The sequence below is a fragment of the Opisthorchis viverrini genome (genome assembly GCF_000715545.1).
Source record: "Opisthorchis viverrini unplaced genomic scaffold opera_v5_191, whole genome shotgun sequence".
In the NCBI taxonomy this organism is placed as follows: Eukaryota; Metazoa; Platyhelminthes; class Trematoda; order Opisthorchiida; family Opisthorchiidae; genus Opisthorchis; species Opisthorchis viverrini.
In genome coordinates, this window is record NW_008751847.1 from 501354 (window position 1) to 528379 (window position 27026).

The 27026-nt window shown below is 43.8% G+C and overlaps 1 protein-coding gene across 1 annotated transcript in view; it reads right to left on the reverse strand.

Annotated features, from left to right (window-relative positions):
- T265_14420 (hypothetical protein) overlaps positions 1-25850 on the reverse strand; it is a gene marked incomplete at both ends in the record, with an annotated part of 34827 nt that extends 8977 nt beyond the window's left edge. The window contains 12 exons of the mRNA XM_009173548.1: positions 2590-2992; positions 4740-6230; positions 6904-7481; positions 10316-10621; positions 10788-11057; positions 12542-12862; positions 15307-15487; positions 18093-18364; positions 21017-21233; positions 22486-22652; positions 25197-25658; positions 25758-25850. Coding sequence (XP_009171812.1) covers positions 2590-2992; positions 4740-6230; positions 6904-7481; positions 10316-10621; positions 10788-11057; positions 12542-12862; positions 15307-15487; positions 18093-18364; positions 21017-21233; positions 22486-22652; positions 25197-25658; positions 25758-25848 — 4759 coding nt within the window. The remainder of the gene's footprint in view (positions 1-2589; positions 2993-4739; positions 6231-6903; positions 7482-10315; positions 10622-10787; positions 11058-12541; positions 12863-15306; positions 15488-18092; positions 18365-21016; positions 21234-22485; positions 22653-25196; positions 25659-25757) is intronic.
- Between the last annotated feature and the right edge of the window lie 1176 nt (positions 25851-27026).

The window sequence follows — 27026 nt, forward strand, 5'->3', positions numbered from 1 at the left end:
TGATAAATGAATAAATAAATAAATAAATGGATAGAGGGAGAAATAGATGGATAGTTTGAGAAGCATATTCTTCATCCCCCCCCCCTCAAAAAAAAATTACATTTTGAGTGGGCCTCGTGTGAGCTAGCCTCACTATGGGCTGGATTCTCTATTGTCAGACCAGCTATCTTGGGAGTTTTTGCTGTGTATTAGACGCCAACCCAGTCACTGTGGAAATCCAATCATGCAAAGTCCAAACATTTCGACAATTTAGGCCGGTTTCAAACAGACTTGAATCCAAAATGTGCCAGTCACTGGTAAGCACATCTTGGAACTCCACACACTGCCTCCCATCCTACTATCTGGGATACGACAGATGACTTGGGACCATCAATGGAAACGTTTTTTAGCATTAGGCCTCGTGCGACTGCAGCGGAAACCAACTCATCAAACAAATTGATGAAAATGAAGCAGTAAGTAGCAAAAATGAAACCAGACCGATTTAGATTCGTCGAGGAAGGACTCACAGCAACGGCTCCATTCTGCCAACAAATGTACACTTCGCGCTTCAATAGGATTTCCAGTTTGGTGTCACTTGTGTTTTTGGACAGTTATGATTCCAAAGGAATTACCTCAAGATGCAAACAAACAGATTTCTTCGAATTCATCTGATTGTTTTGAAAATTACTGGGCTGCTGCACAAACTTGAGAATCTGGGCAATTTCTTTAAAGATGGAACCGCACCCACGCTAGCTCTTTCTACACAGAACACTGTATTCCCATCCTTCCGATACGCTCGGAATTTTGGCACGCGAAAGGCTATAAGTCCATCCGTAAACTGCTGACATAGAGAGTCAGTCACTGAGTTACAGATGAAACACCTACGCAAGGCGGTTCTACTTGGTGTCTAGATTAGTTGTACTGTGAGATACTTTCGGACGCAGCTTTGACACTGGAAGTTGTCAGACGCTTGCCTTTCGTTTTCAGTGGGCTGTCTTATTTTTCAAGAAATTCACTGCTTTTGGTTCTACTCAGAAGACGAACGAAATACCCGTTGCAGCATTAGTACTACCACAGATATTAGTAATAATGATCACCATATGTTTGAAACTGAAAAAAGTGACGTAGGTGAGTAGTGATTAGGCTAACTATTCACCTACCCACTCTCCGCATTTGGAACCAGATGTGCGCATCGGTACTGGTTTGAACGAGCAGCGTGAATACACAGTTCAGTGCTTCCAAATGTCCAGTATAACTTGCCTTTTCTTGACGCAACATCCTGCTAAGATAACTTCAACAGTCTAAGATATCTACCCTTCTTGAGGCTTTTAGGGTAGGTAGAAATTACCGAGATTCTACTCTACTTTGACTGTCGTCATATGAAATCCCCCAAACATACGCAATAGCAAACCAATTCGGTTTCAACGGGTGATCCAACTGAATTCCAGCTACATCTCCTGCTTGTGAAAGTGGAAGGAAACTCGGTTGCTGCAACCCAACAGTGGCGAAAACCGTCATGAGCGTTTGAAAAGTCTTCCGCAACCTGACGAGTTTTGTGTGTTTCTTCAGGAAACTATACTGAGATATCTGACAATTGAAACATTCGGTGGCCTATGAGTGACATATTTGTTTCAAAAATACCACAAGCAAGGAATTCAGCTAGGATTCAGCTGAGTCTCCCGTCCAAATCGGAACACTCACTCCATCATCAGCAACAGTAGCACGTTCGTATATCATTCCAAGGTCATGCAGTTGTCTTATCCACTCAGTTTTAGTTCACGCACGATGTTCAAGACTATGCATCAGTAGTGACTGCTGGTGAGTACATCGGAGAGATACTGTCAAGTGATTAGGTAAACTCACTTTGCATTGAGGACAGAAACTGAGATAAGTTGGGTGCGCATGCAAGGCGACAGCTCAAATGCACGAACGCAGTTGAATGCCTCAAAACATGGATGTATCCAGCCTCGGAATCTTTAGCGCAAAGAATGACGGCTGCAAAAACTACAATGGTTGAGACTTAAGGCTTCAAAGCATTCGGGTGCTGGTTGGTTACCAGCATCTGCCGAGTGATGGCAAAAATATTATTTCCTTCGTAATCGGATGAACGAAGGGACATTCTGACCGCCTTGAAAGCTTCAACTAACTGAAAACAATAGGTTATGAAACATCAATCGGCGCCGCAGGTTGGGGCGTCTCAAGAAAGTTTCCCCAAAAGATAGAGGAAGAAGCCCTTGTGTTGAAATCTCGAAACAACAGTGTAGATCACATTTGATCCCAGTCCCCAAACGGATGTTGTCTGTCCAAACAGTTCATTCTCTCAAATTGATGCATGGTGTGCCTGTTCAAACCACCATATTCTTCCATTTTCGGTTAACCCTGTTAGTCCTTGCTTTCTATCAACAATGAATAAGGTATCAGATATTTGATTGCTGATTTGCTTGTGTTCTTACTCGACTGTCATCGCCTTCTACCCTTACATTAACGCAAAAAGCTTCTGAGTTTGCGATTTCACCAGCGAACCATCTTTACGCTTGACCGACAAAGAAGGAAGACCCATGTTTTCTGAACATTTCTAATTCAGGTTTGTCAGAGTTTTCAAACACTTACCAAAATGATTTACCGATCCGTTCAGTGTATACCTTTTCAGGTTTGCCTCAGCATCGGGTAAGTTTACATACGCATTGCTAAAGTATAGTCTTGCCGATGCGGGGTCGGTCACTGGATTTTGGACCATGCCACGAGGCTTCGTAGATGACTGTTGGCGTAGCCCATTCAAATACGTTTCCAGGCCACCTGATTTGGTTTCTCCGGATGCATACCACTGGAGTGCGATGTTGGTCCACTGTCCCAGTGTGATGGCCCCAGGACACTCCACTTGCCACAACTCGGATCCAGTATGCACCGATGCACGGAGATCCAGTTTGGTGTCAACTCCATCATGACGCCCATGTAGCGTGACAAGTATTCCGCGTTTTTTCGGTGGTCCGGTCGAGAAGAGCACAACAACCAGCTATGACAATGAGAAGTGGAACATGAAGCTGGGTTTGATTATGAACACAAATAGTCCAACAGACTTAATCTTCAATAGCGCTGTAGCCCGGTAAATTTATTTTAGACTAACCTTTCAAAATAAATCCCAAAATTATACCAATTCGTATCAGTCATATCAACTACGAAGCTTTTTTCAGTCAGGCTTCATGATGGAGATTTGTACAGGTTGAATAAAAAACAGGTACCAAACGGATGAAAAAAAAGTGAGGTGCTTCAGCAACGATAATAATGATGAGAGTGAGACTCGAGTTCAGTGCTTCCCCTTGGTGTGGACTCACTGGAATAATCACGCCAGAACAGGAGTTCCACCATTTAAACGAGTGGTGTGACTATGAACAAAATACCTATCCCGCAAAACCCCAAAATTGCAACCATAACAAAGTTTGATTCCGTCCTTCATACATGTGGGAACAGACAGCTGATGGTCCCGTGTATCTGCTCAATCAACAGTTCTGAAGTTCACCTTGTTTCGGCTGGAATAACATAAGGTCAATGAAAATTCTGAGCTACCAACTACTAGTTTCACTCTTTTTGGGCGCTCAGTAGGTATCGCTAACATCAAATAAGTTCGCTAATCAGTGTGCACGCCGGTATGTGTGCGGTGTGCACACGGCTAGGCCCATTTGATGAAAGAAACCGGTAACTGGCTATCCACAGTTTTCGTCACACCAGAGAATAAACTGAAACCAGGGCTTATGAATTTTGAAGTTACGAAAAGCCTCAGAAACGAGTGTGTGCATCGATGTGGTTAGACTTGTGCAAAAATGTACCTTGATAACGAGAATTGTTTCAAGATGTGGAATTCCAGTTGTCTCGACAATCGCCACCGCAGGTTCGGGTAAGTATTCGCATGTTCGCGTTACGCACCATAGTATGAAACGCATATTCCAGGTACTGTTCAAGCGATATGCGTTTTGCCCCTCCCAGTTCCAGGAAATGTACACGCTAGATAATATCTAGGTTTTCACTGCCCAGCATATTAGCACTAAGACAAAGAGACGTCCCAATCAGAGGCGAAGTGAGCATACATACATGATCAGAAACTGTTTGGCCAGATTGACAAACGTTTAAAATTGTAGCTGCCTTGTCGTCGAATCATCATGCATATGTCCAAAACCCAGAGTCTCTTCGTATCCTACCTTCAATGGGACAACTTGACCGAGTTATGCCTGACTGTCCAGATGTGGCAAAGGCTTGCAGAAGACAGCCATCAAACTTGAACACAGACTCTCTCGAGTCGAGCTGCAGGTAGCTAGTGTTCTGGAGCCTTCGTACAGCTGCACCTAGTAGGTCCATACAGATGATGTTTCGACGATCCTTTGGTTGCCAGGATCGACCGCTTGATATTGTCAGTACGGCGAGGTTCCATCTGCCGCACCACATCTTCAGGCCCCCACACAACTGTAAGGAAGGCCCCTTACGTTCACCGCATCCATCTGAAGACAGAGGGGGCACACTAAATCACAATGACTTCTCCAGCCGACATCACCGCCTTTTTATGACACTGAGAGCGTTGAATAACCCACTGGCTGAGCTGCATTTGGATACGTGAGTGGAAACACATTAGGGTCACAGTAGTTGTGTTAGGGGAAATCCCAATGTTCATAGCGTGGGTTCAGACCCGAAAGGGAGCCAGTTAAGTCTTGAAACACGAGCTTGGATCAAATGTGTACATCATAAACACAGTGTCCGTATACGAGACTCACTTTTTCCGAATGTTCAGCAACAACCGCTCCTGTTTCCACGTCTAAAACTCCATCAATACGCGCCCACAGGGAAATGGTGACCGATGAACAAGCAGCCGGTTCATATAGACAGTTGGCTTGCTCAATGACTAGTGGTTCTACCAACCTTTGGATACTCGCCGCTGCCTTTGGGAGTCCGAGGTGATCAGACACCGTGCCTTTGAGCTCCACCAAATAGTCTACATCCGGATAACAGTAAGTTGTACTACCTCCGTTGATCAACGCCTCAGCGTCTTCACCATTCGGAACATCCAGAGTTAAAACGTCGGACACGCAAACGGGCAGTCCCCGGCCGACAGTTAAACGCAAGTTTAACCGCTCATCTGAGGTCAGAGGTCGATTTGCCTCGATCTTTTTGACTGAATCTTTGTTTGAAGCCAAAAGTATTCCTGCATTGCGTATTTTGATAGCTGTTGCTGTGTAGAACACTTCTAATTCGATCCACTTACTGGTTTGCGTCAGGTTATTCACTGACACACTGTTGATCAACGTGTAAAATTCACTCCTAGCGGTAACCAACAATTGTTGACCGTCCTCTGAAACAGTGATCTTCAAACCTACTGTGTTCTCTGGTGCTTCCAGCGGAGCCGTGCGGAACAGTTCCCGTGAAGCATTTAGTCCGAATGACACGTTCAGGTGGTAATAGTCAATTATGAACACATAGGAGTCACAGGCTGTCGGGTTGATCAAGCAAGCCGTCTCCAAGTTGTTCCTTCCGAAGCGATCCACTTGGTCACCTCTCATAGCCACAAAAGACTGATCTGTGCCGTCTGTGCACATAGCACCCATTACCGTGTCTTGCTTATCTTGAGCGTACTGTACACGGACTGGAGTAAGGCGATTTGGTGATAAGTGCTTCATGAATCCACTGAATGGCCAGTAAAATGTAGATATCTGCATTGACAGAAACTGCGGATACTCCACTCCAATCAAGTCCATCAGTGCGGACCCGACGACGGTTGTTGGCTTCAGAGCGACAAGGGCAATGGCAACTCGACTATCCGAAACAGCAGAAGAGATAAGCATATAAGCACTTTCGTTAGTTTTGGTTTCCTTGTACAATGTCTTTGCTTTTCCTTTTGCTTCTTTGTACCAGTCTGCCGTACCATCGATATTCTCACCATGTGAACAGACCGCATACTCTTTTCCGTTCACAATCAAACGGAGAAGAAATTCACTCATACCTGGTGCCGGACCCCATACCAATGCGTAGTGAATCCATTGCATGTTCACTGTGACCTTCCCCAGGTTAACTGCCCTGGTTGTACAAACCCAGCTCTTGGTTGGGTCATCATCACCCAGTTCGTCACTCATCCATACGCCTAATTCCTCCCCCGTTGTGCTCACAGCCATTCCAAACTTGCCACCAGAACCGGTGAATAAAACTATGAGATCTGCTTTGTTATTTGCCGAAAGACCACTGAATCGCACCCATGCGCCAATACTGAGGCCCTGAAACGAAAACGGTATGAGGTATTGAATAGTAGTAATAAATCGTGTTCTTTTAAAAATGGACAAAATGTAACGAAGTACCACCTCACTGATACAACTACACTCCTAGATCTTGCTTAGTTCTAAGCTACGTGGGCTCCAAAATGGTGTCTTTTAAACGACGGCATTACGAGCAGTTGAGGGGCTAAAAAGGGTTGAATTTGTAGCAAGGTCTCTCAAAGTTTGTAATTCAACCGCTCTTAGAATGACGCCTACCGGGTGAAGGCATTCACTCTTCAACCAGCTGAGGCTGGACCCTTCGAAAATGACGGGTGGGTTATTAGGAAAGAAACATGTTTGCACGCCCAAGCCCTTTCATCGATCAAGATAACCTGACACGCATCATTCTGTGTGTGCTCATTCCGTTATCGATTCATTTGAATTTTTCACGATCATAGTGTCCGTCGTGTGAAATGAACAGTGAACACCATATGAGACTGATTTTTACAAGAATTGAGAATGACAAGATAATAGTAGCAACAGAGTTGTGCCACAGTAAGATGTGGTATGTGGCCAGACTTGTTCCATAAACTGATTCTGATAGAATTTGAGTGGACGTGCGATTTCATCTTATTCTTTAAAACATTGTGTTCAGTCTCCTGATTTCCGTAATCAAGTGGGAAGACAGTCTTACTTCAGGACAGAAATTTTCTTGTCTGGTACAATGTGTTGAGTCGAAAACACCCAGTCGTATGCTCGTCCCATTTATCAGTTCAACAGCATCAGGCTGTTGCAAGAAATTAACGGCTGAGAAGGGATTGGTAGACCGGACCGGACCAGGCTTCTCTATTTTGGCTTGAGTGGCTGCATGCAACTGACTGATTGGAGCATCAATCAGATTTTTTCCAAACCAGAGGTCACCCAAAAATTTGCGAAACCTTGCCACTCCCAGTAGACCTATTTGAGTGTTGTATTCTTCCTGGGTCATCAATTTGTTGAAGTATGTCACTTCTCCCAGAACGAAATTGGCCATCTCCCAGCTCGGATTTAGTCGGTCTCCAGACTGTTCCCTTATGGTATCCGCATCACGTGGGGACACCCAGGCTGTTTTATCATCCACATTAAAGCGACCGAGAACGACATAAGGAGAGGCCACGCGTGCTCTATATATCTTGCTTCCTTTGACATCCGTTGTTCCGTAGTTTACGCCATCAAGTAGCAGTGTCAGTCCAACGTCTTCACGCCACAAAATGCCAACGTTGGTCCACTGACCTGTGGAGAACAAAGAGGTCAGAAACAAATGATTATTGCCAAACAGTGTGGAACCGGTGGTCATACGTTGGTCAAACCTTGCTGATTTTTCACTCCCACGTATGAAACAATGCTTGATAGCGTCTCTGTGGGTACAAAAACAAAACCTGCTAAATCCAGACTCCTTTAATTAAAAACCTAGATGGGCAGCTTTCATTCCTTTCCATTCGGTTTTGGAGGACATCTTCGTTTGTACCTCGAAAGAAATCAGAACCCCAGAAGCCAGCGACTGGTACTCGCTTCTGAGGGACAACTCCATCCGCCTGATGCAACCGGAGTACACGTAGATACCAGGAGTATGCTTCATATTAACTATGGACCAGGGACAATGAAAGTCTCAGCTCATCATGAACTGGAGGTAGCAAACACCAACTTGAGTGGATAACTGAAACATCGTGCATGGAAACAGTCTCAAAATGGCGATCTGCTTACTGAGGACCAGTAAACTTTGCACTCTGAACGGGTTCCGTATGCGGTGTGACTTAAACGTCATTTCTATCCACAAGTAAATGCTTAACAAGACTGTTCATTAACCGGATTTGAGTTTATTCAGTTCATCTTGATGAAGCACCCTGCAATCAAATCGTCATGATGAACACAACAGCCTGCAAAATCATGGGGACTTCATCGAGCTGTCCAGCAATTCCTGCCTATAGCCCGTTCATTTGAAATAACGTGAAGCCTTATTTTAGAAACCGAAAAAGCATTGGGAAAGACTCAAGCAGTATGCTACCCGACATTCTGAGTTTTCTGTTTCTAAACACTGGTGTCTAACTGCCATACACCACTCATGGAGGGAGAAGGCTGTAATAAATGATGAAATGAACAAGAAGAGTTTGGGACTTAGTGCAAAAATACCTATGGATCTGGAGAAAATGCCCAAGAGCAAGATATCCACATCTTCCAGTACATCGCATCATCCTGCTGGATCATCCCGTCAGCCATCAATGAGGCTGACACAATGTCTGTTGCGAGCATCACCTAATACAAGGTCAGTTTACAGCGGCAGTCAAGGGCTAGCTAGCGAGTCCACCCAAAAAGAGACGACGAACTCGCCAGTGAGGTTTGTCCTGTGCAATTATCCGTGCGGTTGTCCACGACATGCAAGGTCTCTCTCCAGGAAGGCTTGATCTCAAAAGGTTCAAGGTGGAGTTTCGCTCTGCCATGTCGTAGCGAACTAATCCGCTAATTCTTCGCCAACAAGGGTGTGGGATGGAAAACAATACTTTCTTTGCGAGAAATGTACTCATTTGTAAATCAATTTAGCGAGAGACTCACGGGAGACTCAAATTAATTTCTCGTTTATGATATTCTACAACTAAATGCATTGCACACGGGCCACCCTATGTTTCAGTTGGCACGATATTCGAGATATCGCAGTATTTCATAATTGATTTGCAAATGAGTGGATTTCTCGAAAACAGTCCAATTGGGGTTCAAGTAGAACATAATGTTGACGGAAACTCTGGGACTGCGCCTACCTGATCAGCCCCAAGAAGGGCGAAACCGGTCGTGGGCTGTCGAGGAGTTTTTTACCAACCTTGTGAGTAGTATCCTGCATGAAAATACTTTCTTTGGTTACCGAGGATCCACAATACCGCACTGGTGCATGCCACAATCATTTTAACCTGATAAATCCTGTCCGCTGCTCGAGCGAATCTGACTTAACACATAATACTTACTTGCGGACCATCTCATTCCACAAATACTCCGGCCAGTTGACGCCTACTTCACTACGCAGACAGTATGATCAAATATCTTGACATTTTATAGGTTTCATAGTTTCACACCTATGGTGTGAGGCTACTCTCAAGAACGTTTTTGGACGCGACCTGTGTCACATCAAGGATCTAGAGGTCTCTGGGTTACTTTGATAATAAATAACAACTCTTTTATATTTTCAGTTGAAAAAGGCGCCAAATATCTTGTTCCCCCCACTGATGTTGGTTTGTTCAAGAGTAAATAGGATAAAAATGCTGATAACTTTTATGCGTCGAATTCATCCCGCCAGATACGAAGAATTAATGTACTGCTGTTCAATTCTGAACCCCTCAGTGGTGTGTGCTTACAAGACTTCTAGGAATATATCTGGTGTATCCCATTCATGGTTAAAGCGAAAATTCTGCCGTTATTTTATTGCCTATTTCTAGATCTGTCTCGTTTTCCCGCCGACCACTTCGATATCCTAGCTGGCTATCCGTTATTCCCTTGTTAGAGATCCATGCGTGGCATGATTCGTTAGGACTGGCCTACCGTACGGGCAAAACTGCACATCTTCATTCACGAGACGTTTATCAAACCTAATGATAAAACCAAAAAACACAAGTAAACGTACTCACTTCAGTGTACTTGGTTAGTCAGTCCTCTGGTCAAACGATTGGTCATACCACACCAAGAATACAACGTTAAAACAAGCTATTCGTGTCAATTTAAGCAGAAGAAATCATTCACAACAGGACCATCCTCAACAAACACACAAACCATTAAACCGTCACTCGATCTGGGGGATGTACCTTCCAAAGGAACTATCAAGTGTGACTAACAGGATAGTCGTGAGACCACATTGAAATGCCGACTCTTGGGACACAGAACCATAATCAACAATGTGAAAATGGTGTCCCGTCGACTGATTAGGGAAAGTTTTCTTGACGAACGCCAAGTCGATTTCTAAATCATGTATAGGTCAAAGGTAAACCACAATCCAAAGCTCACATCGCTGAGAGGCATCAAATCACATGGTAAGGTAGGCGACCACCTGTGGCTAGTTATTACATCGGTTTGTAGATCTGACTCACCCAAAGTATAACTAGTTGAATCAAGCAGCAATCTCCACGACGTGAACCGCTGTGAAAGTGATACACCAAACAGCGTCTTGTCACTGAATATGGCCACACCACGATGATCAATCAAGGTCAAGCCACCAGTTCCAGGATCTCCAGAATTCAAGTAGAAACGCAAACGCTTCTCACTGACTGAGATCAGTTTTATCCAGAAAGAGATTGCAAATCCCCGGAGACCACAGGTACCCTCACTTGGGTCGAGCAGGCACTGCCCTAACCAGAGAAGATCTGACGTTGTGTGCTGAGGTGATTTAGAACGACCTAGAAAACCAGTGATGTGAAATAATTCGACAGCTGATGATTCGTACACATATTAAGTTGAACGAAAGCAAAGATCATTTAATTGAATACCTGTTGTGCTGTTGCAGTTCACTTTTTAAATCAAAGAACAGAAAGACATCATTCAATTAAATCAACTATTCCTTACCCAGCAACATGTACTGGCCTGCTTGCATATCGAAGATAGGCACAGCTGACTTTCCCATGTAATCTGTGGTGGAAAAACGAAAATTGACTCCACGTGGCTTGTATAGCGAGGCCAGGGCGTAGCCTTGAACCCCAGTGTCCGAAATGGACTCAACGCTTGTGAAGTAGCTGTATCTGCGTCGAACCCTGAGTTGTGATGCACTATCCCTGACGATGTACAGGTCGGGAGTCCAGTAGTAAGATGAACCCTGCAGTTGATCCAGCTGAACTCCTGGACGCAGAAAAGAGGAACAGGTATGCAGTCTAGTCAGTTTTAACAAAGATTTATATTGCTTGGAGAGAGACACAAAACTGACATACGCCTGATCGGAGACAATGAACTTTTTGTTCCTATATGCAGCTGACCGCCACCGAGTTTCCAAGCTATTTTCTTGCACATTCACTAGTTCCACATGTCCACACTTCACTTGGCAAAGTTTACGCAACTGCATACACAGTTCGATCAGTTTTCCACCTTTTCTGATAATCGAAATCACACAGTAATCCTGTCCGGGCGAATCACTCTGGTTAGTTCTACAGCCCTGAAGGCCCTTACCCTGCTCATAGGTGAGTATCTTACCATCACTCCTTTGTCGAATGCCACATCCCCCGAATTATGTCACCTAACAAGGTGAACTAGCGGTTTTCGGACGTTTTGAATAACAGAGAGTCGGAATGTTAGGACTCTTCTATCAACTGGCCTTTTCTCATTACTTATGATATTTGTATGCACGTGAACTCAAAAAGTACAAAAGTGATTTTGGTTAATTATCCTCAAGATTCCCATTTTACTGTGCATTGTTGCAGACCAGAAAGGTTGGTTCGATCCCCGTTGTTTCGATATTCATGTAATTTCATGTCGCCATCTTTTTAACCTGATTAAGAAGGCATGCCCGTGAATGAGAACCGGTGAACTTCATTTTATTGCTTAGTTGTTCAGGTTTCAAGAATGTAACTTCATCAGGCCGAAGCTAGCGACTTCCCCACGCACTGGTCTTGCTTACTGCGAAGAATTTGGGCGAATATTATCGACCATTCAAACCGGTTTTATCTCGACTAGCTACATCGTCGAACGGTGTTGAGTGACAGTAGCTTGAAAATGCTACTACCGTTAAAGACAGTCCTTTCCCCACCACGCTCTTTGAAACCTCGCTGTCACAACAAAAGACAATTCGCAACCTGATTGCTAACGCTGATGTTGATCGACTGGGTCAACGTGCCGTCCACGGAATGAAGCGACGGAAGAATTGCTTGCTTAAGATAGGCCACAAAATTGCTGATGTACGCCACTCATTGACAGCTTTGAGTCAGAATATCCTTTTAACCGAATAAGCCATGTCTTGACAACGTGCCACCTTAAGGTGGAGTCAGTAACTACATGAAATCTACTTGCTGAATTCCGCACACGTTGTTTTGATTGACCAAAATGGCATAACTCAAGAAGAGATCAGTAATGTTGCGACACTTTTCTCTCTGTCCTGCGCATTAATCTGTGTTCCCGTCACATAAAATCAATTGCCAAATTTAGTTAGCAGTTGGGCGTAATTCTGTCTCATCTTCATATTGATTATCATCATTATTATCAACATTACTGATTGATTAAGAGTAACGAAACATTTCAAAGATGGAGGATATCAAAACTCAAAAACCGAGTTATAGTAGGTGTATAGGTTGCTAAATTTTGCGGGAAATGAAAACATATCACAGCAAACTTACGCTCGTAGCCCACAAACCGATGACTCTCAAAATCTGCCAGTGAACGATACCAGAAAATCAAGTCATTTAGGGCGACATCAACAGCTGAGTTGTCCACGGCGTAACTTCCGATCAAGAGCGTCTGGTTGAATTCTCCGGACCTAAACTGCTGGCGATTTGGTGGCGCAGCAACTGGCAACACGTGTACTTCCAATCCATTGAAATAAGCCCTGACGTTCATATTTGCATTCTGAATTGCTATGGAAACTCCCAAGTTGAACCACACATCCCGAGGAACTACTTCCACGATGCGAAATGCACTGGTCGTCCGATTGAAAACAGCTGAAATAAATGTAGTTGAGGGGAGGATTGTTTGTTTCATGATGACTAGAAAACCAGCAACAGAGATCCTTTCCCTCTACGTACAGGCTACCTGCTGTTTAACTGCATCTGTCCGATGACAGAATATCTCGACAGATCAGAAACCCACTTCGCTGGGACATAGATTTTTTACTAGGGACAAAATGGTGTTTACTCAAAGCTTCTTGTGAAAAGCGCGCTGACGCGCCAAAAAGCACGTAATAAATTAATGGCACTAAATTCACTTTTACTTTGGTTTTTTATTGTGATAATGAAAGCACAATTATGTTGCGATATTCCCTGGACAAACAAAAAATAAGGCCTAGGATTTCACCAACTACCCACTTTTGCGTTCAAATTTAGTTTTGACGGAAGAGTAAACCGAATCCAGCTGAATCTTTCGTTTATGAAAGGGCTTTCCAATAACTGGATGTGTCACAAGACCACCTCACTTTTTATTTGGGTACGACATACGATAGACCGCAGTACAATGTTCACACGTAACACACTACTCATTAGGTTGCCGGAAACTCTCCGACTGCCCAGGACCGGTTTTTCTTACTTATTAGGGTTTATCAAATGACCGTAACCGCTGAGTTGTGTACTACGCCTATACAATGTATTATGATACCTCAAATATCCTACCAACTGAAAACAATACTCATAAACGAGAGATTCAGCTGAGAAAGAAATTGGTATGCATATCTTTGTAATGTACTACTCATAAGGTTGCTGAAAATCCGTCGACAGCCCACGACCGGTTACGCCCTTTTTGGGGTTCGTCAGGTAGGCGCAGTCCCCGGATTTCCGTCAACCTTATGCCCTACTTGAAACTAAATTGCACGGAATTAGCGAACATACACTCATTTGCAAACTAATTTGGTTTTTCGAGAGACTCACCTGAAATCCAGCTGAATCTCTCGTTTGTGATGTTCTCAGGCAACTGAATGTGCTGCAACTGAGCGCATCCGTCGAATTTCCTGCATTTGGGTTCAGGTAAAACATAAGGTTGACGGAAACTTGGGGACTGCGCCTACCTGATGAGCCCCAAAAAGGGCAAAACCAGTCGTGGGCTGTCGCAGAGTTTTCAGCAACCTTGTGAGCAGTTTCCTTTATGAAAATATACTGCGATATACTGCGAATATCGTGCCAACTGAAACACGAGGCGCTCTGTCTGCAGCACATTCAGTTGAAGAACATCACAAAAAGGAGGTTCAGTTGAGTCTCTTGTGGAAGACAAACTTATTTACAAATGAGTGTATTTCTCGAAAACAGTCCAATTTGGGTTCAAGTGGGACATGAAATTGACAAAAACTCGAAGACTGAGCCTACCTGATGACACACAAGGAGGATGAATCCGGTCGTGGGCTATCGACGAGTGTTAAACAACCTTATGATTAGTGCGTTACGTGTAGACAAGTTGCGGGGACACCTCAAATTATTCCTCCAACTCGAACTATTTGAATAGCAAGCATCGTGTTGTTTTCTTCAGATCGAAAATTTTGTGTTGTGGTCGACAGAAGTCGAATAATGTATAACTACCGGACAAAAGGTGACGATTGGTATCCCTGTCTTCCCGACGTTTCCTCTTCAGTGACAGTGGTATTGAGTCGTTTATCTACAGCAACAGCGTGCAATGAAAAATAATACTTTGGCTGGAAAGTGAAAAATTGAGGATTTTTTGCACGCGTTAGCAGTGTGTGGTATATCATGAAGTAAGGAAGATACTACTCATAAGGTTGCTGAAAATTCTTTGACAGCCCACGACCAGTTTCACGATTCTTGGGGCCCATCAGGCAGACACACTCCCCGAGTTTCCGTCAACCTTATGTTCCACTTGAGCCCAAATTGCACGAAATTGGCGAAATACATTCATTCGTAAACACATTTCGTTTTGCAAGAGACTCATGAGGCGGCCTGGTGCAGCACATTCAGTTGCCTGGAAACATCACAAACGAGAGATTCAGCTGGATTCTAGGTGAGTCTCTCACAGAACCAAATTTGTTTACAAATAAGTGTATTTCGCTAAAGAAGATATTGTGTTGGGGACAACCAATCTAGACGTTACCATCACGCAAGATATGTCACCTTACAGTTATCAGTATGGACTTCAAGTTCCTACTTTTGGGACACATCAACATAAGCTGAGGTATATTGCGGTCTATTCGAAACCAGAGACTGAGCAAGTGATGCGTATAAAGTGGTCTTACACTTTGTATGCATCCCACGTTCCGTCGTTGAAGTCTCTTTGTATGCATCCCACGTTCCGTCGTTGAAACAAGCATTCAGTTTCATAGTTAGAAATGATGTGACTCAATTTTCTCACTGCAGAACTTTTGTCAATCAGCTGAGTCATTCCAACCAGTCAGTTGAAGATATTTCACAAAAATGGAATCTACTCTTTTCCTCATCTAATTAGCACTCACCAAAGAGATTCAATGTCTGCTTGAAAACGGTCAAACGTAAGCCATCGACTAGTTCGAGAATGTCCAATGCTATCTGCTCGACGTCCAAGGTTGTTGGTATAATCATCCACACGCCAAATGACAGACCATTGGTACAAAGATCCAATTCGGCAGGACAGCTTTTTTGCTCAAATTTATGTAGCTATGAAAAGGGGTTGATTCAAAAACAAGTGAATATGTTACGAACCGCACATTGGTCAGAAGGGATTTCACGAACGTTTTCACAACCCTAGAATAACCCTGGTCAAAATTTGCTACAAAAAGCGATTTAAAGCAGCCTCTAATTCACTCACGTAAAACCATTATCTTATATTTTATTCGCAAGCTCCCTATTACACAATTCAGTAATTTTTAAGTCCGCGAACGACACAAATAAACAGACTGATGCACTTTTACCACTTAGGCTTTCTCGCCAGTGTACCGATTGCCCTATAATTCCCAAGAATACAATCCCCGTAAGTGCCAAGAAGGCTTTGTTGCAGCCATGTGCAACAGTCCCGAAAAGACCTCGCATACAATTTTACGATGACTCTTTGACGACTCCTGTCGAAGATCATCAGCGCGTACTTGTTGCGCAACGGTTTAGCTGCCACAGAATCGCTCATCTATGACTTGGGGAGGCGGGGAAGCTGATACCGTTGATGCGTAAGTACAGGCTTATCAGTGGACTTCTTTTATGGCAGAGTGGGAAAGGAGGTACGCACTGAAGGCGATAGCTTGAATGCACGAGCGCCATTGAGGGCGCGACTGTCTGACCATGCCTCTAAACATTGATGTGTCCCATCTAGGAGTCTCCCTCCAGGGAAACGGTAATGATTAGTGAAACAGTCTCCTGGCAATGACTTTCAGACTTCTTCGCCAAGTCATATTTTGACCTATGCCGGCTCGTTTCTACCCTTCGCGCCATTGTGTGAAAAAAGTCTTGCGAGGACGTCGGTCGAATGGATACGCAGTAGGTGACCCGAAAAATTATCCGAAGACATCGACAGTCAAGCACTCAAAGTCTTTTGACGTTTTCGGCGCTCAGATGTCAGCTTTCCGACCCGTATAATAATGGGAGCTTACCACAGCAGTGTAAACCTTACCCTTAACAGATAACCTGATGTCGAACGATAGACCGGCAAAACTGGTTGGGATACTGTATAAATTTAGGAGTTTCATCAATAAACCGACAAATAAGCTGGCTCGAACCAATTACCAATGCATGTTACTCCTTCTGGCTACTCGGTTGTTTGTCGTGCCAAGTCTGATCTATTTCCCAGGATAACCATTTAGGCGTCTGATGAAAAGCACTGCAAAATTTGGGACAGTCTCATCTAGGAGTGCGCCATTGTGTGAAAAAAGTCTTGCGAGGACGTCGGTCGAATGGATACGCAGTAGGTGACCCGAAAAATTATCCGAAGACATCGACAGTCAAGCACTCAAAGTCTTTTGACGTTTTCGGCGCTCAGAGGTCAGCTTTCCGACCCGTATAATAATGGGAGCTTACCACAGCAGTGTAAACCTTACCCTTAACGGATAACCTGATGTCGAACGATAGACCGGCAAAACTGGTTGAGATACTGTATAAATTTAGAAGTTTCATCAATAAACCGTCAAATAAGCTGGCTCGAACCAATTACCAATGCGTGTTACTCCTTCTGGCTACTCGGTTGTTTGTCGTCCCAAGTCTGATCTATTTCCCAGGATAACCATTTAGGCGTCTGATGAAAAGCACTGCAAAATTTGGGACAGTCTCATCTAGGAGTCACTCGGGGGCCAGGTCTTTTACTATCAGCCCCATAAAAATGTACATAAATGCACTGTTGCCTAAATCGTAGCGATATCCGAAATACCCCCTAAAAATCCTAGCTGTTTACATTTTTTAAAAATATTACCTAACTGAATGCGACAGATGCCGTAAAGTTGTTACCCAATCTTTTACAGACTATCACGCTGACGTAAACGAACTGAATGTGAACTGAAACGATAGTACGCGTTTGATCAGCTACTCACAAAACCCTTTATGTTTCCATGAGTTCTAGCATCTGGATACTCAAGTGTAACAACTTCTCCCCTCAGTCTCAACAAGAATAAGTTGATCCGGTTTGTCAGCTTGAAGCATGCACCTGCGGCAACCGGATCAGTTTCTTTCCTCGGTACATGAGTTTACATTAACAGCGTGCAGGCTAGTGTATCCACTCGGAGAAATTCTCACGTTACTATCATCCGAAAATCTTCCTTTATTAACTGACGCGCTGAAAGCTAAATACATTCATGAATAGACAACACGTGGTAAAGTTACACAATCAAATCTTGGTCAGTTGCGGTCTCGAATCACGTGCAAAACGAGTCGAATTCGAAACGTACTGTGGCAATTTTTCCGGGGCCCCCATTGGTTTCCCACACAATCCCTTCCCTCAATTTCGCTACCCTCATTCTAAAAATGCGGTTTGGATACCACCTATAGAGACCCTATCAGAAAAGACAAAAAATTTACCGCTTATCAATGACCTGTATGTGTGACAAATGACTCCATTTGAATTTATGGTTATCGCAGTGAGAATCTTTGACTCATGCTGACTGATAATGAAGCACACTGTCATCAACTGGAGCCTTACTACGAGTGGAATATAGAATGCGAGATTTTGCTATTTTTATTGACCGCTTACCCGGTAGTAGACAGCTGAGTGCAACCACCTCACTTAGGGTCGCAAGTATGACTGGACCAAAGTAACGAAACAAAACAATTTGTCGTGGGAACGTACTTTCGCGTATCCATTTTTATCCGCAATCCGGTACTGGTAGAGGTCTCTCTCCGAAGCCAGTTCCCATGCAATACCCTGGGATTCTGTTTGATTTAGGTCACCTTGCATTGGAACATATAGGTCAGAGACGAGGTACATCGGGTTTGGTGGATAGCTTCGGCCCGCGAGTGGGACAAGTTCTTCCACCTCATAAGTGTAGTCATAGAAATCTGCGGATGGTGCTGGGGTCACGGTTGTGGTCGGCTCGGTGGGGAGTTCCAAAAGGTACATTTCTGTGACAGAGAAAAACAGAAGAAATCGTGACCACATGTGCAGAAAGATGCGATATTTATGTACAAACGCTAACAGCACAGTCTTCATAGCTCTTCGGGAGCCGCGGTTACACATCGCCTTTAAAAGTTGAACAGTGAACAAAAATACTCAGCTGACAGCCTCAAGCACAGGTCAGATACATCATAGGTTGGCAAAAATCTTCTGTGTATCTTCCGTATTAAGCCTGGCGGTAACGAGATCTTACAAATCACGAATAAATCCATAAAGATGCATATTTATGTACAAACGCTGACAACACAGTCTTCATAGCTCTTCGGGATCCGCGGTTACATATCGCCTTTAAAAGTTGAACAGTGAGCAAAAATACTCAACTGACAGCCTCAAGCACAGGTCAGACACATCACAGGTTGGCAAAAATCCTCTGTGTATCTTCCTTATTAAGCCTGGCGGTAACGAGATCTTACAAATCACGAATAAATCCATCCTGATCACGGACTAAAAACTGTTTACTACTGCGTCAAATGCAATTTAAGTGAATTCCTATTCAAGTACACACATATCTGTGCTGTCCACTAAGAAAATGCTAGGCATAGCAATTCGGACGGTGAGTAGCTATCAGCAGCCATCCCGACATAAAGATACCATCTTAGCGTGGTGCTACAATGGTCCTGCGGGCTTTCACTGGCTGCAACTTTGTTCCACAAGTTGCAACCATGCTAGGAAGGCTAAAAGAAACATTTGGACCAAGATTAACAAGAACCAAGTATTCGTCCTACGAAACGGTCTTGGGGCCTTCTGTGATAGGAGCTTAAAGGCAGGAGGGTGTTACCTTCAAGCGACCAGCATGTTCCTAATTGTGGAAGCAGCGATGCTGTCTTTCCCCTGAGGAGGGACAGGCTGGAACAGGTGGGCCCCGAAAACAGCGCACTCCGTCTGGCAAGTCATTCTTGAATGTTCACCATCATATCTCTCTGTTGTAGGTACCCTTCCATGCCTCCAAAAACAATTTTTGCAGCGCACACAGCACTCTAAAGTTTCTGAAAATCAAACTCTTCACCTCTGCATCGTCCGCCACACGGAAACTGCTTTTGAGCCCTTAAAACCAAACAGTGGAGGAATAATTCTATAAAATTTGTGTATCGGTTGGCAGTAGATGTTCCCTGGACTGGCGTCACTGGTTCTTGTGACGCCCATTCTGCGGTGCAGATGACAGTTTTTCGGTTGGGGATAAAAACTGTTTGGGATTCTTTTTTTTCAAATCAGCACTGCGACACATTTTGTCCGTATACCTGTGTAAATATATATATAACCAATATATAACCAAGAAATGAGTCCAGAAGTGACCTTACGGCTAATCTATAATTCTGGCAGTGATCAGATGCCTCAAAGAAACGGTACACCCATAACTTAGCCCCCGTTATTTTCGCTTATTCATTTTCTGGACTCCATTACAAAGAATTTTGAGCATCGATGTCATGCGCAATTAATCCTAATTTTAAGTAGGTGGATTACGTTGTCCACATCCCACGACCGGTTTCGCCGTCACGCTCATCACGTAGGCACAGTCCCCAAATTTCCGTCAACCTTATGTTCTACTTGAAACCAATAAGGTTGACGGAAACCGGTCGTGGGCTGTCGATGAATTTTCAGAAACCATATGAGTAGTGCATTACAAATATACATGTATCGCGATATCTCATGAGACGGCCTGATGCAGCACATTCAGTTGCCTGGAAACATCACAAACGAGATATCCAGCTGGGTTCCAGGTGAGTCTCTCGCGAAACCAAATTAGTATGCAAATGAGTGCGTTACGCTAGGTTGATTACTATTACTGACAGTACCGTTCTACAGCTCGGATAACGTAAGTGCGCTAGATAGATTGCAATGGGCTGGGGAGCAGGTTCAACAAGGTTTCGAGCTGTAGCTCAGGGGGAAACTGAATAAATCATAGCGACCGACGGAGTATCAGAACTTTTTGCCTTATACAAATGTTGTCTACTTAAGTTTCAAGCCGTTGAACACTATCCGGATATCGCAAACATTCGGTCAGTTAAACTTTAGCTCCCTGTCTGTAAATCAGTCATCGATGAATCCCTCCGCTGTGTTTGGTGGAACTATACAAGAACGTAGCCGTCTCGATCACCATCAACAAGAATGAATTTCAACGCTCAGGTTGCTGACAGAGTTCCATACTAAACATGTGCTCACAGCAATTTATCTTCTGGCCAGTACGGATCCTATACAAAAGTGAACCTAATTAAACAACTAATCGCAGTTAGACCGATGAGAAGAGTAGGGTTTTCGAATTTTTGGTCAAGAAAGAACTGCATGTTACTGACAGACGGTTGACGAACCACATCAGGAACGTTGGAAGGATGGAAGGAATTTTCTATGTGATACGATGGGATGGAATTCTGTCGCCTCTGTTATCTCGAAACAAAGTAGTTTGGTCACTTTGAACCGTTTTCTTTTGGTACGTGCTGCGTGCTCCAAAATGCTCTATCTCGTCTAACGAAATTCTTATAGCCGGACTAGTTTGTGTCTCCTCACTGGCACACACTCTTCATAGAAGAGATGACTTTTCGTATAGAGATCGGCTTATTAAACCTAGACAAGGAGGCTAAGGCCAATACTGTCGTGTATCTTACCCAGTCCACCGGTGAAAAGTTGGGACTTTTGTAACGGCCAGTACCAGAGTGTGACTGTTGAAATTTTCACACCAAGCGTTGAACTTTCATGCTGCTGTACGCCACTCCCATCCACGGTGCATCCAAGCCATAATGATGTCGCATCCTCGTTGGTACCAAAGTATTCTTCTCCGAGGTAGTTCGCTTTTTGAGCCACAATTTTCCGGTTGATAAGAAGCTGTAAGGAGATTCAAACAAGTTTTGTCTTGTGTCGACACTGGAGTAAGGGCTTCGAACGGCGCTAGCTCAGACAGGACAAAAGTTAGATTCAAAGAACACTGACACCAGGGCCGGAATTCCGTCTACCTGACAGGTTACTAGACAGAAGCAAGCACTACAAAACCAAAATTTTGTTTGAAACATATGGTGATGAAGTCTTTCTTCAGGTATTTTCAAACGCCCACTGTTCTCAGTTGATGATGGGTTTTCTTCAAAAGATGGTCACTCCTTGCACCCCGTAAGTCAAAGATTCGTTTGATCATGAGTTCTGGTGGTTGATTAGATGACCGTTGATCTGTTCGCTGAGCTTGGCAATTAGCTTGCGAACGTTTGGTTAATAGTTGAGGGGACAGCGTCAATGCGCAGATGAGATGGTACCTCCTTCTTACCGCCCTGCATTTATATAGATTTCGAAGAGCATCCTATATCCTCTCATGTAGTTGGCTAATTGGCATGCGCACGTCTTGTAATTTTATTGGCCCGTTCGACACATTGGCAACCTTGAGTTCTGTTGCGTTAACTGAATGTACAGTGTAGGAACAAATGTCGTTCACCTAATGTTTTGTATCGTGAGAAAGGGACAATTGTACAATTTTCAACATTCCAAATAAATAAACAAATGAACCCATACAAGGAACTTCTAAATTTTAACGAAGAACGCACGCTACATCCATCCGGGTCACATAGACGGTACTAAGATTCAACCCTCACTCAGGTCACTTTGACAATTAAATGATGAAACATCTATTTTAAATGAAGGACTTTTGAGATGGCTCTTTCCGTATTGGCCGACATACTGAAGTATTCAACACGGACGCCTGAATGGTCATGTGAGCAATTCAATTAACTTCTGCCTCCAGCTAGTTGTATGGTGCTTGCAGACCTGCTGAAGAGCTTCGTGCCATTCAGTTTTCTGAATCCGGTGGGTTTGTTCTATGGATGAAAGTATTCTGTATGCCTTTGGGGTTCAGGAAGTCTTTGTCACCAGATGGTACGGACTTATCATTTGTCCTACTGGCTCGACTAATTAAATTAAATCGTACGGCGTTTGCCGAGTTTGCAAGTGACAGGTTGTTGCACAGATGCAGACTTCGGATTTTTGTTTCTCATCTTTGCAGTGATCTCAAACTGGTAACTCAACTGGTATATTCGCGCAAGGCAATACTTAAAATAAAGTAAACATCGTCCGAAAAAAAAACAATTTAGATTACCTGAAGCATTTGTGTGCTTTTTCCCCAAGAAACACCAACGTTGACCCATTCGGAGGGTGTCTTCTGGAAGGGGGCTTTTATGGACCACTTTACCCGTTGCGTCCACAGAGTAAAGTGTAGTTCACCAGCGCTTAAATACAGTTGAAAGCCACGCGCCGTTTCAGGTCCTACAAACGAATAATGTGGAATCTATTGAAAAACATGCGGGTGAACGGTGAGAGGTAAATTCATCGAGTGGGGGGAGGAAACTGTTTGCATTACACAGGGTTTAATGAGACGGTCAAGTGAAAGTGTTTTGATCCAAAACAAAATATCGGACCGCCAACACTTTGCCTACCAGCCCGGTGCCTCACAAGCTTAGTTGCAGAGGGTGCTTGTTCCTTGTCACGTTCACGCGCTCGAGCTTCATGACTAATGAATTAATATGCGATGTCAGACCACTGAAACGGCATCCACGGTTAGGCACCAGGCCTCAAAAGTGGTCCGGTATCAGAAACACTGTTTTGGACTTTTGTAATTTACTACTCATAAGGTTGCTGAAAACTCGACAGCCCACGACCGGTTTCGTCCTTCTTGGGGCTCATCAGGTTTTTGAACATCAGGTGTTTGAACACCAGGTGTTTTGAACTTTTGTATCAGCAGAATTTCCTTCCATTTCCTTACACTTCAAACCAAAGACGAGAGAACCATTTCGTGACAGAGTGTAAATGTAATATACGTGGCTTATCAAGGAGATTGAGAGGCCACCTGTCACCCTACTACTCATAATTTTGTTATGTCTCCCCACAAACCAGGTCCGGGTGGTCACGTGACCCATGAATCCATTTTATTTGCATGCCAGCACTGGTTTCCAGTAGGCTAACCGAATAGTTCTGTTTAAACTTCTTTTTATCGCATTTTAGATGCATCTTCAAAATTATTCTTTCTCTTTGATGGCTCAGTGGCCCAGCCAACAAAGCTGGCGCATCAATACTATCGCTTTCAAAACATGGCTGCTTAGTTTGTTGAATTAACTCATCAATCCCTTGCGTACAACACTCGACTATATCTCTCATGTTCTCCTATTTTCCGGTGACCAAAACTACAGCAAATATTTTATGTTTGGAGCTGAATAACTGGTTTGAACTGGACTATGTTTTGCATATAAATCGTTCTTTAGTTCTCAAACACAATAAGGCCTCTCACCGGTATTAGCCACATAGTGTCTCCCAAGCCTTCTTGGGACACAAGTCCGACATAGGCTTTATCGGTTTGTTGCGAATTTAGTAACATACCAGTGTAGCGGTGATACTACTGACGGGAGGGAAGGCAAGTAGTATGTTTTATCATAAATCCGCTTTGTCTCTCTTGAAAAGTGAGATCTATTACGGAATTTGTGGAGTCAATTTGTAGCAGTTGGTTGGATTTGAGCAACAGTCGATGAATATCCAGGAAAGTTCAGGGAGACGCGTTCAAGGAGAAGTTGGATATTCAGTTTTTGTAAACAAAATGCATATGAGAGTTTTGCTTCCCTGTCCAATAGTCTAAATGGTCATTTGGGATTTCCTAATAAATAGCTCCGCAGCTGAGGCCTCCTTCCTTTTCACCATTAGTAGGGATCCTGAAACGGAAACTCCAAGTACACGAAGCATGAGCGGAAGACAGGTTTTGGACTGGAGGGGTAACCACTGACCGCCAGCTCACCGGACACTTGCTGTACCTACCGATGACGGCAGCTCTGTCGCACGTATGTGCTGGGAATTCAAGACTTATTCTCCCCACCCTATAAGCTTGTCCTTCAGCTGATGCTAGGTGTGAACGGACTTTTCGTCTCGAGATCTCCCCAGATCTCTCCAACAATAACAAGATGCTGAAGTTTGATCAGGCCATGAAAGCGAGTTGAACTATAGGAAGCTTGCTGAAAAAAGACGATCTCAAATTAGCCTACATATGTCCACAGGGAAAGATTATAATATTTTTTATCCTAGGCCGACTGTACGAGCATTGGCGTTCATAGGTAGATTGGCGAAGGCCTTTCCTACCAGTACTGCTTCTATGAAACCTCCAATTAGCACTTTTGTGTTAGAAAAGACGAACAAAGATGCGCCTTGAAGTCCGCATATACAACGCTGTCCTAGGTCATCCTGATAACATCGAAATATCAATCCTGGAAGGAGCCCAACTTCTTATCGTTTTTTTTTTGCGGGAGAGTGAATCCCCACACCAAAGGGTCCTTTCTTTTGCAACAGTGGTGATTTCACAACAAAGTTGTTTTTTGGAAGTCATGGGATGGTCATAGTGAACGGCACTTCATTCTGAGGCGTTGAAGCGCAGGTAGCTTGTTCTCTGTTTCAAACAACTCAGTGCCCTGATGCTGGGCCATCTAAGATTAGTTGCGAGGTTTTTTTTAGGTGTGTTTCGAAGTAAAAGTTGAATCAAGAAGCTTGGCTGAAACTAGGTTAACTGGAAATATCGCAGATAAGATCAATTTCGGGTCAATTCTGCATGATAGTTTTCAGAATGGTACATAATTAGTGGAAGCATACGATGTCTTCCTATTTACCTAAATTTGTTCTAAATTTCAAAATTGGTGAGCATCGCTCAGAACCACGTTATCTTCTTCATGTGGCTCAGTGGTGATTGAAAGTTTGCATAAAACTCTTTGGACGAAATTAACGGAGTGCCGAACTCTCAGCAAAGGGGGTTTCGATGCTTGCGTAACAAGATCTTACCGGTTGCCAGGATGATCTCTTTGGATGTCGCATCCGTTTTAAGAAATTGGAGCCAGAGTGCCAAACTCAGTCCATAGTCACAAGCTTCAGCGGAAAGTAGACATTGCTTCAGGTAGTAACGCTCACGTTGCAGGTTCTCAACAAGCTTAACGCATTGAGACTCCGCGGTATTCGGAGTCAAAATGATACTCCTATCTGGTCCAGGCGTGAGTGCATCCTGGAGCATGATTCCTTTCGGCGTCCCGGTCGGACCATCCAATGGGAAGAAAATAGACTCCTCCTTATTGTCTATATCGTCCCGAATTGGTCCTTCCTTAGTGAGCTTACTGTCAAAGTTGTGGAATCTCTCATACACTGCTCGGCTGAGAGGATTCTGGTGTGGTGCTTCATCCTTGATCCATGGTTGATCAACCGTTTCTCGGAATGTCCAATAATGATTGGCCGTGCTCGTGTACCGAACATCTGTGATACAGAGAAGGGATTGCATGCGAGTTTGTATGGTCTCAGACTACTCAACCACTACGTTTTTGGTATGAAACAGAGTTGAGGCGCTCAGCTCACCTTGAAGTGATTCAACTGGAAGCGGATAGGTAGGCTCAGGTGGTGGAGTTGTCGGGACAGTGACGACCTCTTCAAATGACGGCAGAGTGGTTGCTGCGATACCAAGGAACACAAATTATAATAATAATCAATATAGGGGCGGTCAGTCCATTTTGAGCTCAACAACGATCTAGTCGAAATCTCTCTTAACAAAAAGCACTGAGTACTGCAATAGATGTGTTATGATTGAAGCTCATTTTCAGTCAAAAAGCTCCATATAAACTTGGCCCAATCACAGCAATAGACGCTGATGTCATACTCAGGCAGCTGTCAGATCTCACCAAGGCTCTACTCTTCATCGTTATTGAACCACGCTGAAATCGGTAGCCCACGTACAACAACATAATCAATCATTGACATGTGTTGTGCGTGGTCTTAACCTTATGCAGTAATTCGATTTTCGGGTGAATTCAAACTGATCAACCATGTTGAAAATTTGTCTCTTTGGAGTCCAGATGAGACACTCTCCTGGAGCGCCTTTGTACTTTCGCAAAAAGTTGAAAATGATCTGTTGTGATTCCTCATGAGGTAAAGATGAAGAAGCCATCAGGCCGTCATGTGGTTCACTGTCTACCTGATACAGTACGAATAATTTCACACCATGTGAGTCAATTTTGCGGTGATGCAGAACAGGGCAGACACCAGAATGCCTAGAATCCGACTTCTCCCAATCCATTCCAAGAGAGGCTTCGCAAAAGCTCCATATCCTTTTCATTGTGACATCATGACCTAGTGTAGTAACTGTTATACAGGGGCGGTAACGCATCTCGGCCGACAGAACTGTCTTCTAAAAAGTGTGAATAAACCTAATGATCACGCCACAACCTAGTGTGTGTTCCCTCTAAGTAAATATGGAGTTGCCATGAGCTCTTGATCACAACGTGAGACTCTTGGATTGAATATATAAAGGTCGTGTACAGCCTCAAACTCCTGCCATTCCGTGAGTCTGTTGGAAGTATTAGGAAATTTGATAATTTCCAAAACTAGTTTCGCCCCATAAGTAGCTCAGTAGGAAGAGTGATCCACAAAACTTCTGAACACACTGTATTTGCGGAGTAGTCACCGACATATGTCCATGTGATGGGAATCACGTGATCTGGGGACGAATGGTGCTGTCTAAATACTAGTTAAACACATTGCTTATCAGTCACTTGCGAGCAAAAGTTAAATCGTTCAAACCAGTAGTCACGAGGTAAAAGTTTCTAAACTCCCTGAACGCTCACCGCTGAT